Here is a 15,497-nt window from a genome sequence, read left to right on the forward strand (position 1 = left end):
CATAAAAAATAAAACTACAGACACTTCACATGTGAACACAGTTCAAAACTTTTTGTAATATATTAGCATATTAATCCAACACTATGAGAAGAACAAAGCTCTTCAGAAACTATTTCACACATCACAGTAGTATGGACATTACTTTAGTGTTTACAGAGACACCAAAAACTATTTTAATAATTACATATTTATTTTTGACCTTCTATCTATGGCAAATGATAAAGTTTTTCTGCTTATTATAATCACAGAAATTATATATATTTAAAAGAATATTTATAGAAAATAGTACAGAGTACTTTCATCTGTGGCAATAATCATGAAGGAAGGAAACACATGCATAAATATCAGGGAATCCCAACGAATATACTGTGACCAGAATGGTTTTATACCAAAAATGTGAGTATACCTTCATATTAGAAAACCCATTAGTACTATTTATTATATAAACAGATTAAGGAGAGAAATCATATGATCATCACAACAGAAGACAGAAAAGCACTTATTAAAATCCAGTTACAATTTCTGAGTTTTTGAAAAACTGGAAGAGCTAGGAATAAAAAAAGAAATTCTTAAATTGATAACAGGACATTTTCTAAAGACTTAGAGCAAACATTCTATTTAACACAGAAATACACTGTACAAATTCACATCAAATCAGAAATAATGACAAAGATGAACTTCCAGGTTTATTATTTAATACTGTTCTACATGTCCAATCCAGAGTAATAAGAAGAAGGGCAAGGGGAGATATAACAATTGGAAATAAAAAGATAAGTCTATCTGCATGATATATCAATTTTAATGTGCATGCTTTTGTGTGTTATGAATATATATAACATATATATTCATCAAAATCAACTGGAAAACATACAACTAATAAAAAATTCAGCAAGGGAGTTAGATACAAAATCACAATATATAAAAATCAATAGCATTAACAAAATTAGAAAATGTAATGAAAAATGTTTGATTCCAAATACCAACAGAAATTATGTGTCCAGGGGCTAAACCAATTCAGAATATGCAAGAAAATAAAGACTTTTATTGAGAGGTTCAAAGAACTTCTGAATAAATAGTCAGGAGGGGAATACTACATTACAGGATAAGAAGACTCAAGATTATAAAAATATCAATTCTCAAGATATATAATTGCTCTAGAAAATAAATTTAACCCCAGCCTAAATCACAACACGAAATGTTTTATGAAATCTGGTTAGCGTTGGCTCTAGAATTTATCCAGAAGAGAAAATACACTAGAAAAGCCAGGACAACTTGAAAAGCAAAACAAAGATTAGCTCAGCAAAAGTATGGTACGGGCCCACTGACAGACAGTAAGTCAACAGTACAAAATGCAGGGTCCACAAATAGACAAGAAGAGAAATGAATAGATGGCACGGAAAATCAGAGGAGAAAAGAGAAAGAATTTAATGAATGATATTAGGATAACAAACCAGACATCTGGAAAGCAACAACAAACATGAAATAATAACCTACCTCACATTATATGAAAATTAATTCCAAAGATATTACAAAGCTAATTCCAAGATAATACTGTTAAGTTTTTAAACATATGTTGTTTTTACTTGCCTGAATCTACTCCCTCTTCTTCTTATAATAAGAGTCTAATTTCTCTTTGGTGAAAATCTTTTCCTTCCTTGTATAAAGTCTTCACATAACTGTCAATCAAGGTCAAGGTTTCCCCTTCCTCCAGCTCAAAGGGGTTGGGGATGGTCAGGTAATCCTCGTGAAGCCAACAAAACCCTTTACTGGGATTCCAATCTTGATGAAATAATGCAAGGAAGAAAAACGGGAGTTCATTCACTCCAAAGAGACCTCCAGATCCCCAAGCAAGTTCTCTTACTGTCTGATTTCAAAACCAGTGTACCTGAGTGTTTGCTTTCTACCAATGAGCTACCATCTCATGCTTCTCCAATAAGTCCCTTTTTGTTTCTAGGTTAGTGTTAAAAAGAGTAAGTTTCTGTTATTTGCAACCAAAAGAACTTGGCACAGAACTCTAATGGACCAGAATTTGGCACAGAATATTATTTTCTACAAATGAAAACAAAGTGCAGCCAAAAGTAAACAAGAAAAAAAGACAAACAACTCTGAGAAAATATTAACAACATATATTAAGTCACAATATATTTAAAACTCGTAAAAATAAACAATCCAATAGAAACTGGGCAATTTACATACATAGGCAAGCAACAGAGGAAGAAATATAAATACCTATTAAATATGAAAAGTGATCACCCTCCTTAGCAACAGCAAAAGACAATTATGAGGTAATATTTTTTCACTCAAGATACTGAGAAAAATTAAGAAACCAATATCAATAAGATGGGGGGAAATGGATGCTTGACGAGCTACTGGCTGCATATAGTTAATGCTGCCTTCTCCAAGGCAATCTGGCACAGCCCGCACCAGAACTTGAAAGCAGCACTGGCTTTCTTTCAGCAATCTCACTTTTAAGAATTTATCCCGGGCTGGGTGCAGTAATAAAAACCAGAAATAGGGCTGGGGATGTGGCTCAAGCGGTAGCGCGCTCACCTGGCATACGTGCGGCCCGGGTTCGATCCTCAGCACCACATACCAACAAAGATGTTGTGTCCACCAAAGATTTAAAATAAATAAATAAATAAATAAATATTAAAAAAAAAAAAACAGAAATAACATACAGGTTGAAAAGAGAAATGGCTAAGTCATCTCAGGCCTGTTGTGCTAGAGAAAGCATCTCTACAGGGAAGGGCAGCAGGTTGTGGCTGAGTGGCCAGGTCACAGAACCACACGCTGACTATGCACTTACAGTCCAGGCTGCTCAAAGCTGTGATGCCAAATCAAAGAAATGTACCCACAGCACAGGTAAAGGCACCATGAAGATCGAGAAAGGCATGTACCAAACCAATCAAAGTGCTTTGACTCGTGTAAGAAGGCAACCACGGGGTAAAAAGGGACTCTCCTGCCTGTTGGTTTTCTTTGTTGTTTTTACTTCACATGTTTATATCCAACATGCATAATACAACATTTCACTAAAGAAAGTAAAGTGCAAACAACACCAAGCAAAAGAATCCCTGACAGGAAGAAACCCTTCAAATTTAAACTTTTAAACTGAATATTTCAAATCTTTAATTTTGTTTAATTTTCCCTCTCAAATACTATAAAATATTTTATGACCCAGATTTGAAACTGAAGAAACTATAACAAAATTTTCTTGGTAAAGGACTAAAAAATATCTGATTCCTTTGGCAATTAATGAAGTTATATACTTTTATATGAAATTTTATAATAAAATATAACTACTTTTACATGGACATGATATTCTCCAAATTCATTAACTGAGGGCTTACTAGCATCAATCGTTAATATTTTAAACCAAAAAAAAATTGTCCTTCATAGGAAAAAGGAAAGACCATAAAACACCAACAAAAAACCTTGTGGAGAAGCATCTATATAAGTTCATTACCAATGGGTCTTTAGACAGAATAAATTGCTGATTCCATTCTATACTATTAACATCTTGTTTTTCAATTTTATTCCAATTTCAATAACTTAAAATCATGTACTAGTTTTAATGTCTTGGTATTCTTTTCAAAACACAAAGTCCTTATTCTATTAAGCTTTAAAAGCCAAAGCCATTTCAATACAAATGTTGGGTATCAAAAGTTGAATTTTAATAAATAAATCTTCCTAGAAAAATAAGATGTGTATATGTATGGGGAAAAAATTGATCCATCAACTTAAGAGTTACCAAAGTAATTGGTTTCTAATTATTCAGATAGTAAATACATTCCTCAGAACAAAGCTTCAAACTAATAATTATATTTAGTAACTATTAATATAATTAATGACCACTCAACTATATTCAAGTGTAAATTATACTTGGTAAGGAAATTCTAGAAAAACATCAAAATCTGTTTTCCATACTTTCTTTGAAACTAAAAAATTATAGAGAAGAAAAACATTCCAACCTTTCTGTTTTGGATTCACTGTCAATTTTGTACTGTTCAAAATCTCGGCTAAGCGACTGCAGCTTTTCTTGAAGTCTCCTTTCACGTTCTACACTTTCTTGGTAAAATTTCATCTCTTTTTCCATTGCTTTCATTTTTTCTTCCATAGCCTTAAATTCATGAAGAATTAGATAGCTGACTCCACAGTATTTGCAAACCTTTTCTTCAGGAGACATCTAGAAAATAGAACACATGTTTACAGAAATGATATTGTTTTAGCCCTGAAAAATAAAGTTCAACTGAAGATGTTATATTGCAACCATACTGGTCAGAGAAAAGTAAATACAGACTGTCCTATACCATGGAGTAATAATACCGCCCACATCTGGATAAAGTTTTAAAACCTAGCATATTGACTCTAAAGAGACACAAGTCTTGGAACTATAGAAGAGTCTCTGTGATATCTCTAGGAAAGATTTTCTCTTGAAATATTTTCCATAAAATAAAACTAAAAATGGTGAAAACGTCTCTACAATTCTTGTTTTAAGATGAGTTTTCCATAAAGTTGGAAGAAATCACTGCCCTTTCACCACCAATCATCTCTTTGATCCTGGAGAAGCCTCCTAGCTTTTTCAGATATTATTTTCCTCATTTGCAAAATTATGGCATTGAACCAAATGAAATTCTTATTCACTCTAGATTCTTATTCACTTTCAACATTTTATGATTTTTACAGAATTTAACAGTCTGTCACAAAACTATAAATAGAAAAACATTTTGAATTTAACTACTTCTCCCTTGACCAGTTCTTGTCCCCTTAATAGATATGATTATACCCATTTTCAGATTAAAAACGGAGACTAGTGACATTAAATAACCAGATGATATGTGGAGAAGTTGAGATTAAAACTCTTAAAACCAGTACTATTTATGTATCCAGCCATTTGTATTGTATTATCTACCCTCTGTGTCAGCTAAATCCCCTTACTTCCCTCAGATGAACTGTGCCTGGGGTTCTGACGGCACAGGGCCAGTGAAAAATGGCATTTCAGTAGAGTCAGGAAAGAGTCAGTTTTTAGTCTCAAGTATGAAGATTCCTCGAGCAGCCTCTGCTTGTTTTACATTTCATGAGGGTTAAGAGATAGATTCATAAAATATTTGCTCTAGGGCAGTAAGGTGAAACCAACTCTTGGATGATTTCAGAAGTACTTATATTCTTCATGCAACCTCCCTTGAGACAACAGAAGCTGCTCCTTTAACTAAGCGGTACCACCTAGCAACGCCACTAAACAAATGTCAGCAGAAAGAGAGTAATAACAAATTTTTAATAAGTAAAAGTAGACTAATTTAAATATTAATAAAAACTTCAAATTAAAATCATAATACAAAATGTGAGTGCCTACATCACTCCTCTGTCACTGATTTATGAAACATCGGGGTTTGAAAAAAATCATGAGAAATATGGTTCAGTCTCTGAACAGGTTCACTGAGGTGGGTTCATCCAGCCTGGATGTTGTCCAGCTCATGTTTCAACATTCCAAAGGATGGGAAACTACTTTCCAAAGCAGGCTGTCCTATTTCTGCCACTTCTGTTTCTCAGGAAACCTTTTCTCATGTTTGCCCCAAATCTGCCACCCCAGAGCATACACCAATCCTTGTACCCCCTAGTAACCATGCAGAACGTCCCCAAACACCAACAGCCTTTCACACCAAGGTCTCTGTAATATTTGAAGACAGCTAATTGGAATATGTCATGCTTTTGCTTCTCCAGATCAACACCTCCAATCCCTTTAACTGCTTACCACACACAATGTTTCTGAAGTTCTTTCTCATTCCAGATAATTTTCTGAGTGTGTTTAAAGGTTCTATGCATTTCAAAGTATATTGCTCAGAATTGAATATTTCAGAATTGAATATTTTGGTCTTACAACACAATAAGAGAGGACTCAAACATCCCTTATTCTAAAGTCTCAGTAGTAATATCATTACTAATATCTTCAAATACTACCCTAGAATATATTGCTCATTTTACTTTTAGCAATTTTATGTTGCTATTATGTACTGCAACTAGCTTTTATGATAAACAATTCCCTGTTTTTTAAAAAAATACTACAGTGCAAACCCCATGTCTCATTATACTGAATATGCCAATCATTTCCTTCTCACTGATACCACTTTCCACAGCCTTGGCTGTTCTGGGCAGGAATGAGACTAAGACTCTGTCTACCTATCCAGCCTAGCCATTGTTGATTCATGAACCAGAATTAGACACTGGACCCAAAGGAATCAATCTCTAGGCTGGGATAAGCCACTATATCTGTAAGTGTTGACGAGTCAAGCATTTGGGTTACCTCTGCAGTAACCATAAGGGAGAGGGTCATGTGCAAGACCTAGAGTAAGCCACAGTACTTGAATGAGACGGAAGAATGAGCAGACGAATGCACAGAGAAGCCAAGGCAACACTGTGGCTCCAGAGAGAGAAAGCAAAAATGGAACCAGTCACTGTCTTATGCCTAGTGACTTTTCAGTTCCCTGCTTAGTCCTTCTTAAGACCTGGCTGTCTTGGGATCCACGCCCAATCTTCTTCCACTATTCTCTTTTCCACATTAAGCTACATCTTCCTTGAAATTAATACTTCCCATTCTATGATGTGAGCATTCAGCTTTTCAGATCCAAGTACAGAACTATAAATGTAAATATCTCTCTTATATAATCTTAAACATATAGAGAGATCATAGATCATGAGATATATATCCAGATTCAACCTTTATTTGTTAAGTTTGGTATCCAGAAAATTCTCAGCTTTGTGTCTTTTGCAAGTTTGATCCTTATAAGTCATTTTATCCACCTATTGCTTTGATTTAGAAACACTGAGGCTAGAATTTTTATAGCATGTCATATCACCCTGGCAAACACTGATCCATTACTCAGTCCATTCCAGGTACAACTCTTCATCTGATTGTTAAACTACCCAGTTATCTTCGTAAACAGCCTAAAATTCTTCACACTTTCTTCAAGAATATTACAAACTTTATCAAGTATCTTCACAAAGTCCATGTATTCTATGTCTAATACAGTTACTGGGTCTTAAAAAATGAAATGGCAAGATCTACATGCTGCCTATTAATATAAAATTGGTCCAAGAGTTACCATTTTGGATAATATAGCCTCACAAACCACCTTTTAACAATCTATTCTAAAATCTTGTCTGGAATTGAAATTAAGCTCACTGATTATAATTTATAGGCATTTCATACATGGAACAGGGTTTATGTACTATTCTCTTTCTACGAGTCCTCAAAGATAATAAAGAGTGGTTCTGTGATCCCATTCAAAGCCACTATCATCTCCCAGGAAAATAATTCACCCAGGTAAAGAGATCTCAATTAATTCAGAGCAGATGGGTATTTTTATCATAATTCCTTTGCCCATCTAGAGTTTTGGTTCCTCCTCATCAATTTGAAAATTATATCGCTTACTCCAAAACACTTTCCTCCTTAACCTTTGCTTACTAATCACAGTTCTTGCCCTGCATCTAAAAAAAAGGGCCTTATCCTTAATCTAAAGAAAACCCTTAAAGGACCGAATATATTTGCAGTTTGATGCACAAAACAGAAATAGTTTAAACTTCACATTGTGAAAGCTATTAGAATAAATAACATTAATCATAGCTATCAAAAGACGAAAAGTTGAAATAAGTGAGGCAATCATTTCAGAGAAGAGGTTTTCTAGAAGTTCAGCAAAAAAGAAAAAATGATATTCATTATGATCTAGAAATCAAAACAATAAAACTATAATAATAGTTCCACAAGAATGGCTCCAGACTTCAGCTGGGGCAACCAGAACCCCCAGATGAACTATGGTAAGGGTACTGCACTCAATGCCATTAAATTGAAAATAATTTTCTATAAGCAAAATTGCAAACAAAAAATGTAATAACCTTTTTAAATTTTTAGTGTCTATATGGGCTAATTACTTAGGACATTTTTGTGAGACTTGAGAAGATATGAAATATTGTAATTATGTTTCCAAATGAAGAAAGTAAAAGCTGTTTTTTTGTGAAATATAATTTGTGCTTCATTCTTATAACGTGGTGTTATATCATCTCCTAGTTTTGAAAGTAAAATAATGATACGCTGTCATTCTTGACAAAAGGGCTATCATTAGCAGACTGCTTCTGCTGCTACAATGTGCACTTTGGAGGCGGCATTAATAAATGCAGAGTCATTGGGAAACAAATCACAAAACAAACCTCCCAAATGCACTTTGTACTTTTCAAATTATAGTTATTTAATATAAAAAAATCATGTCAACTTTTTAAAAGGTTAAGTTAAGCTTCAGGTCCTTTTTGAGAGTCCTGTCTGTACTTCAGCTAGAAAAGGCACTTAGCACCCCCCTGGTGCCCAGCTGAGGCACTGTTTGTTCCAAAATCTGTGCCTCTCCTTTCTTCTCCCACCCATCCCATGCCTTCTATGCTTGGATAAGGAGAAAAGAAACTATGCACAAAGGTAAGAGTAACAGCACTAGAAAACCTTAGGCCTTTTAAGAGATTTTTTTCATTTTTTTAAATGCCTTTATTCAAAACAATAAGGGTTTGACTACTAAATTTCATTCAGAGTGGCAGAAAAATTTTGAGAGAGGACAATAAACCCTTGGAGCCATTAGTCACACAAACCACCTGACCATTTTCTAGGCCATCAGGACTGCTCCTCTTTATTAAGTTAACTTGCTGCACCAATTTAAAAATCAAACCAGCAAAAAGCTGGTATCCAAAAGAACCTACAGCTACCTTCTATTAATACTGAGTCTAAGGTGCTTTTCCCCTAAGATTGGGAAAAAGGCAAAGATGTCTACTCTCACTGCCCTTGTTCAATAGGCTATTGGAAGTTGTAGCTAAAGCAAGAAGGAAGGGGAAATAAAGGGCATACATATTGGAAGGAAGAAACAAAACTGTCCCTATTTGAGATGACATGATTGTCTACATAAAAAATTCCACGGAATCTATAACAAAACTTAGAAGTAGTAGTTTAGCAAGACTGCATGACTCAGGTACATGTAGAAAAATTAGTTATTCTTACATATATTTCCAATGAGCACAAAAACACTGAAATTAAAATACAGACCTCAGGGCTGGGGATGTAGCTTGGCAGTGCAGTGCTCAACTAGCAACGCTAAAGGCCCAAGGTTTGAGGCCAGCACAGCATAAATAAATAACAAAATAACAACTACAACTGCTCAAAAAAAAATTAATACTTAGGTGTAGAACTAACAAAATATGCACAGGATTTACATGCTGAAAACAATAAAATAAACTGAAGATCCAAATAAATGGAAAGACATGCTCTGTTTATGGGTTGGAAAACTTAAAATATTACATAGGTATTATTCAATTCCTACAAAAATACCAGCAAGATTCTTTGTAGATACAGTTATAATTATTCTCAAATTTATATGGAAGCAGGTATAGTGCCACATGCCTATAATCCCAGCAACTGAGAGGTTGAGGCAGGAGGACTGCAGGTTCCAGGCCAGCCTGGGCAACTTAGCAAGACTCTGTCTCAAAATTAAAAACAAAAAAGACTGGGAAAGTAGCTCAGTGATAGAACATCCCAGGTTCAATCCCCAGCACAAAATAATAATAATAATAATAATAATAATAATAATAATAGGAGGAGGAGATAGAAAGTCAGTCAAAGGAACTAGAAGAGCCAAAACAATCCTGAAAAAAAAAGAATAATAAAATGAGAGGGATCACTCTATCTGATTTTAAGATAAACTGTATAGCCACAGTAATCTAGACTGTGTGGTTCTGACAGAAGGAAAAGAACATACATTGATGGACCAGAATACAAAACCTAGAAATGAAGCTATATAAATATGCCAAACTGATTTTTTTAAAGGTACAAAAGAAATTTAATGAAGGAAAGATAGCCTTTTCAACAAATGTGCTTGTACAATTGGCTAGTCATAGGTTAAAAAAAATAAAAAAGAACCTATACCTCATGCCTAGTTACAAGAGTACATTCAAAATGAACCATGTAAAACATAAAAGTAAGATTTTAGAAAAGGAACAGGAGAAATACTTTGGATCTAAACTAGTCAAAAAGTTTTTACAGGGCTGGGAATGTGGCTCAAGTGGTAGCACCCTCACCTGGCATGCGTGGGGCGCTGGGTTTGATCTCAGCACCACATAAAAATAATAAAATAAAATTTAAAAAAGGATGTTGTGTCCACTGAAAACTGAAAAATAAATATTAAAAAAAGTTCTTACACTTCTAAAAATTTATGTATTGAAATGTGTTAATTTGGTGCAATAACATTCCATTTATACTTATAAAAAAAACTTCTTATACTTGATACCAAACGCATGACCCACAAATGGAAAATTTAATAACCTGGACTTCATCAAAATGAAATACTTTTGCTTTGCAAAAAAAATAATAATTAAAAACTGTGAAAATGACAAAAAAAGCTATAGACCATGAGAAAATATTATCAAACCATATTCTGATCAGTACCTACATTATGTAAAAAATTCTCAAAACTCAACAGTTTAAAAAAGTCCAATTAAAAAATGAGCAAAAGATTCATGAGAAGACACTTCACAGAGGAGAATATACAATGCCAAATAAGCACAAGATAAGAGAATCAACATTACTAGCCACAGGAAAATGCAAATTAAACCACAACATCTATCACTGCACACTAGTGACAGCTTCAAATGCCAGCAAAAACATGGAGAAGCTGGATCACTCACCTACTGCGGGTAAGAGTGTAAAATGGTATAGCCACTCTGCAATGACTTAGCAGTATCTTAAAAAACCTGACATGTAACTACCATACAACCTATCAATTAATCTCTTAGGCATTTATCCTAGGAGAATGAAAACATACAGCCCCATAAACAAATGTTCATAGCAGCTTTATATGTGACAGACAAAACCCAGAAGAAACACGGATACTCTTCAGCAGGTGAATGAAAAAATTGGTGTGCTCCCAACATGGAATACCACCTAGCAATAAAAATAAATAAACTAATAATATAAACAATAACCCACATGAAGCTCCAGAGTAAAAAGAAGTCAATCCCAAAAGGTTACAAAATGCAGAACTGCATTTAAATAACATTATTGAAAGAACAAAATGACTCAACCTCAGATCAGTGTTCCAAGGTAGTGTCCTGGGCTGGAGGGAGGGAAGAGGACTGAGGAAGCTACTGGGAATGCGGTAGAGAATGCAGATAGAGAAGGAAGGGCACATGAGGAACCACTGTGCTGTAGCCATCATCAGTATCCTGGATGTGACACTATTCTTTAGTTTTGCCAAGTGTTACCCCAGGAAAAGCCGAGGAAAGGATACAAGGTATGATTTCATACAACTGCAAATGAACCTACAATTATCTTAAAATAAGCTTAATATTCAAATAATAAAAATAAAAATAAATCAATCTGGGATTAAAATTCCATAAATTAATTTAAAAAGACATTTTGATGAGCACTATCAGGCTTCATAATCTATAATTACACATGACACACTTACATCTACATAAATATGCTTCCAAAGTATATTTCCCCCAATGCCTGCTTTTCTGTTAGGAAACTTTAGTAAACTTCATGCTCTTCTATGGCCAGTTGGCAAAAGTAGTTTTGACTACAAACTGACAAAATTTTCACGACTCATAATAATATTCTGGAAACAAACTGTTTTTCCTACTGAACTATTTTGGATCAAAACATTAGGTGAACAATCTCTCCAAATTCATAACTACATTTTTGTCATTAAGTTTTAAAACTACAGTTGCTTAGAAATATACCACACAGAGAAATACACATATATCTCCACTTTCCAGGATGTATGGTCTAACATTTCCATGACCATTTTCTGTTTCCCACTACTCTAATTTAGCACAAAATCTGAACTTAGCCACTATGGCCCAAAATGACCTGGAAAATCAAGTTTATTTTTTCTGGCAATGACAATCTGTGCTTGGAAATATAAAACTGTTATTCTGAATAAATTTTAAAGTTCCAAAGTACTAAAATTACTGAAACAGGACAGAATGAGCTGTTTGTGCTGGGGAAAGGGATTGCTACCCAGAAGGAACAGTGTGCTCTGCAGTCCCGCACCGCCACTTCTATTGTGCAAAATAAACAATTCTGGTCTCTTTATTTCACTGTGTCATGTGTTAAGAAAGATCTCCTAAAACTAAAATCCTAACAAGCCTTCATTTTGTCACCATTTTAAAAATAAGAGATCAATTTTGCTTGTGCAAATGAACTGAATTTTCTACTAGTTTGCTACTGTTGTGTTGGCTGCTCCTGTGAACCCCAGCAAAAATAGCCAAAGGAAAATTATTCACTGATTTTTTTCTAAAAAGAGGACTTCACAAGTCTCTAAAGTGAACTGATATTCATGAAGGGGAGAGATAATGAATCATTACTTGGCTGACCTATATTACTTTAGTTTTAAATTATGAATTGTTTAAACTTAGAATGGTACTGTACTCTGCTTTCAGAATGAGGGACGAATATTCCAGTATCACTGCTGATCACCTGAGGTCAGAGAGATAGGAATCTGCACAGACCACAGAAGAGCAGATCTGGAGATATGGTCTAAGTACAGACAGAACAGAAATGTACTATCCAGCAGTAGACAAAGGGGACAAGAGTGGCCTTCCTGTCTAGTCAATGGCCTCTTACATCTTCAGCCAGGCAAGAGGATAGAAGTTCTAGAAGTTCTGTGTTTGGTCAAACATCATGATAAAAAGCAAAAAGACCCAGGAAATGAAGTCAAAGGTTATCTCATGTCTTCTTTCCTAAGGTTCCCTTGATATATGTGACCAGGGAAGGGTGATTTAACAATCTGCCTCCTAGGCAGGTGGCGGATTCTCCAACTGAAGCTTATCATCATTCCTTAACTTCTTCACATTTTCTTGCAATTCTCCTTTCCCCACTACTTATTTTGCTAAAAAACAGTATAATGTAATACAGCCATTTTTGCATTCTAAAGCATCAACCATCCATATTTCCATGTCACATAACAAAAGTAGAAAAAAATAAATAAGAAAGGTCCCTCACCTCCTCCTCTCTGCCCCTACACAATACTTCCTTGCCTCTGCCAGAAAGAAAGCACAAGGAGGAGTTTCTCTAGAAAGAGAAGTCAACATACAGTGACACAAAAAGTTTAACACAAGAACAGGAAAGAATAGGGGAACAGCTTTAACAGACCCATCACCACACAGATACACCCAACTCGATTTTTTTTCTCCAATAAGGAAATAAAGCACATTTTCCAAGACATTATGGAAAATATTATTTTTCTTCATCTTAAAAATGCATTGGTTCTAATCTGAAATGTCCCTGATACCACTATAACCTACACAGGCCAATTATCCCTTATGTAAAATGCTTGGGACCAGAAGTATTTCAGATTTCATCTTTTTCAGACGTGGGTATAAGTACACACAAATAATGAGATCGTTAGCTTTTCACTGTTGTGAACAAAAATACTTGACACAAATAACTTAAAGGAGGAAAAATTTATTTTGGCTCAGAGTGTCACAGGTTTTAATCAATAGCTGGCTGGGTCCATTGCGCTGGGCTTGAAGTGAGGAAGAACATCATGGTGGAAGAAAAATGCTGGGGGGGGAGGGGAGAGGGACAAGACACAGACCCAAAGGGTATACCCCCAGTGACCTACTTCCTCTAACTATGCCCCATGACCTACAGTTTCCACCTCCTCCCAGTAATCCATTTAAATTGTTAATCCACTAAACAGATTAATCCACTGATTAGGTTACAGTACTCATGATCCAATCATCTCCCAAAAGTCCTACCCCTGGACACTGCTGCTTTGGGACTAAATCTTCAACACATGAGATTCTGGGAGATATTCCAGATCCAAACCATAACAGTGATCTTGGAACTAAAGTCTAAATAATTAATTCATTTAGATTTCATATTTACCTTTTATGAATAATTTTTATTCAATATATTTAATGTGCTTGAAACAAAGTTTTGTGGTACGGAATTTTCAATTATAACATCATATTGGCCTTCAAAAAGTTTTGAATTTTGCAGGATCTTGGATTTCAAATTAGGGATGCTCAACCTGTATATCCATATATTTTACATGGTTCTGTATAAAGTAATATATGCAAGCTGACTAAATAGATATATTGCCCAATAACTAGGCAATTAAACTAATTAAATTATGGACATTGTAGACAAATCAAACATAAGTAAGAAGTTATGGAAAACAAATGTTTATTTTTAAAAACTATTTTTATAAGCTTTGGGAAGCATGAACACATTTCAGCTGATTTATAATCAAGCATCCAGAATATATAACAAGCATAACAAATACTTTTTGTATAAATGTATCCAACTTAGGCCTGAAGATTTCAAGTTCTAAAGACTGGGTAGCTTGAAAGCTACAACCAGCACATTTGTCCAGGGAAGTGGGCAGCTGAGCCCCTCCAGGTGTCCCTAGTTCTCTGCACTGCCTCAACAGCTGCCGGCCATTCCTGCTTTAGAGTCTAACTACAGATTCATAAAATGCTTGGTTTTGGCATTTTTAAAACAATTTAAAGTGCCCAAGAGAACATACACTCTTCAACTCATTAAAATAAATGTTTTACGCATTCAAAGCACTAAAGTTGTTACACATTGTCTAACCTGGCTATGTTTTCCTCACCAGAAAGTTTCTGTGCCTTTGGCCTACAGAAATATCCTCTAAGGACCAGTAACACAGTTCCATGTCCTATATAAAGCTGCCCTTTGACTACCCGAATATTCAGGATTCTTCTTTCCACCTTCTCCATTCTCTTAACAGGGATTAGTAATATGGAACTTAAATCACATACTGTCTAACAGAAGGTTAATTTTTAAATTTTGTTGTTGATGTTGTTGTAGTAGATGGACACAATACCTTTATTTATTTATTATGTGATGGTGAGGATGGAACCCGGAGCCTGTCACATGCAAGGAAGCACTCTACCACTGAGCTACAACTCCAGCTCCAGAGGATTATTCTAATGTCACTTTATATCTTCTTTTTGACAGGTGATTAGGATCTGAAGTGATTATGACCTTTGTAGATTTTGTTTTGCTTTGCTTTTTAAACCTCCAAGTATTCTACAATTGGAGGGAACTCAGTTCAGGCAAGGACATTCCATGTCTGCAAACACATGTAAGCACCATTTCTCAGATGAGCAGAAGCCCAGCTAAGTGCTCCCCATGCTCACCACTTTATACTTAACTTCAAAAACTAGGTGCAACAATTTATATGATTTTTTTATAACTGGACTTTCCTTAGAATTTCTGCTAATTTGCAGTTTATACAAATCTGAAGGACATGCAGTAAGAATAAAAACAGGCAGCTCAAAGCAACATGCACAATGGACCAAAGCATATCTGACAGCTGACGGTAATTTCCATTTAAAAGGTAATAAATCAATTATTTAAGAGTTGCCTGTAATTTATTGAAAAACCTATATGATTAATAATAGCTAAGGTCTGAAGTTTAAACTCACAATGTCGATAATTTTCC

General features: G+C 34.8%; 1 protein-coding gene across 1 annotated transcript in view; it reads right to left on the reverse strand.

Annotated features, from left to right (window-relative positions):
* The window catches only part of Lekr1 (leucine, glutamate and lysine rich 1), a 175,402-nt gene that overhangs the window by 154,499 nt on the left and 5,406 nt on the right, over positions 1 to 15,497 (reverse strand). Inside the window, exon 3 of the mRNA XM_026392929.2 lies at positions 3,969 to 4,183. Within this exon, the coding sequence (XP_026248714.2) occupies positions 3,969 to 4,183 (215 nt within the window). The remainder of the gene's footprint in view (positions 1 to 3,968; positions 4,184 to 15,497) is intronic.

Source organism: Urocitellus parryii, chromosome 2 (genome assembly GCF_045843805.1).
Source record: "Urocitellus parryii isolate mUroPar1 chromosome 2, mUroPar1.hap1, whole genome shotgun sequence".
Lineage (NCBI taxonomy): Eukaryota > Metazoa > Chordata > Mammalia > Rodentia > Sciuridae > Urocitellus > Urocitellus parryii.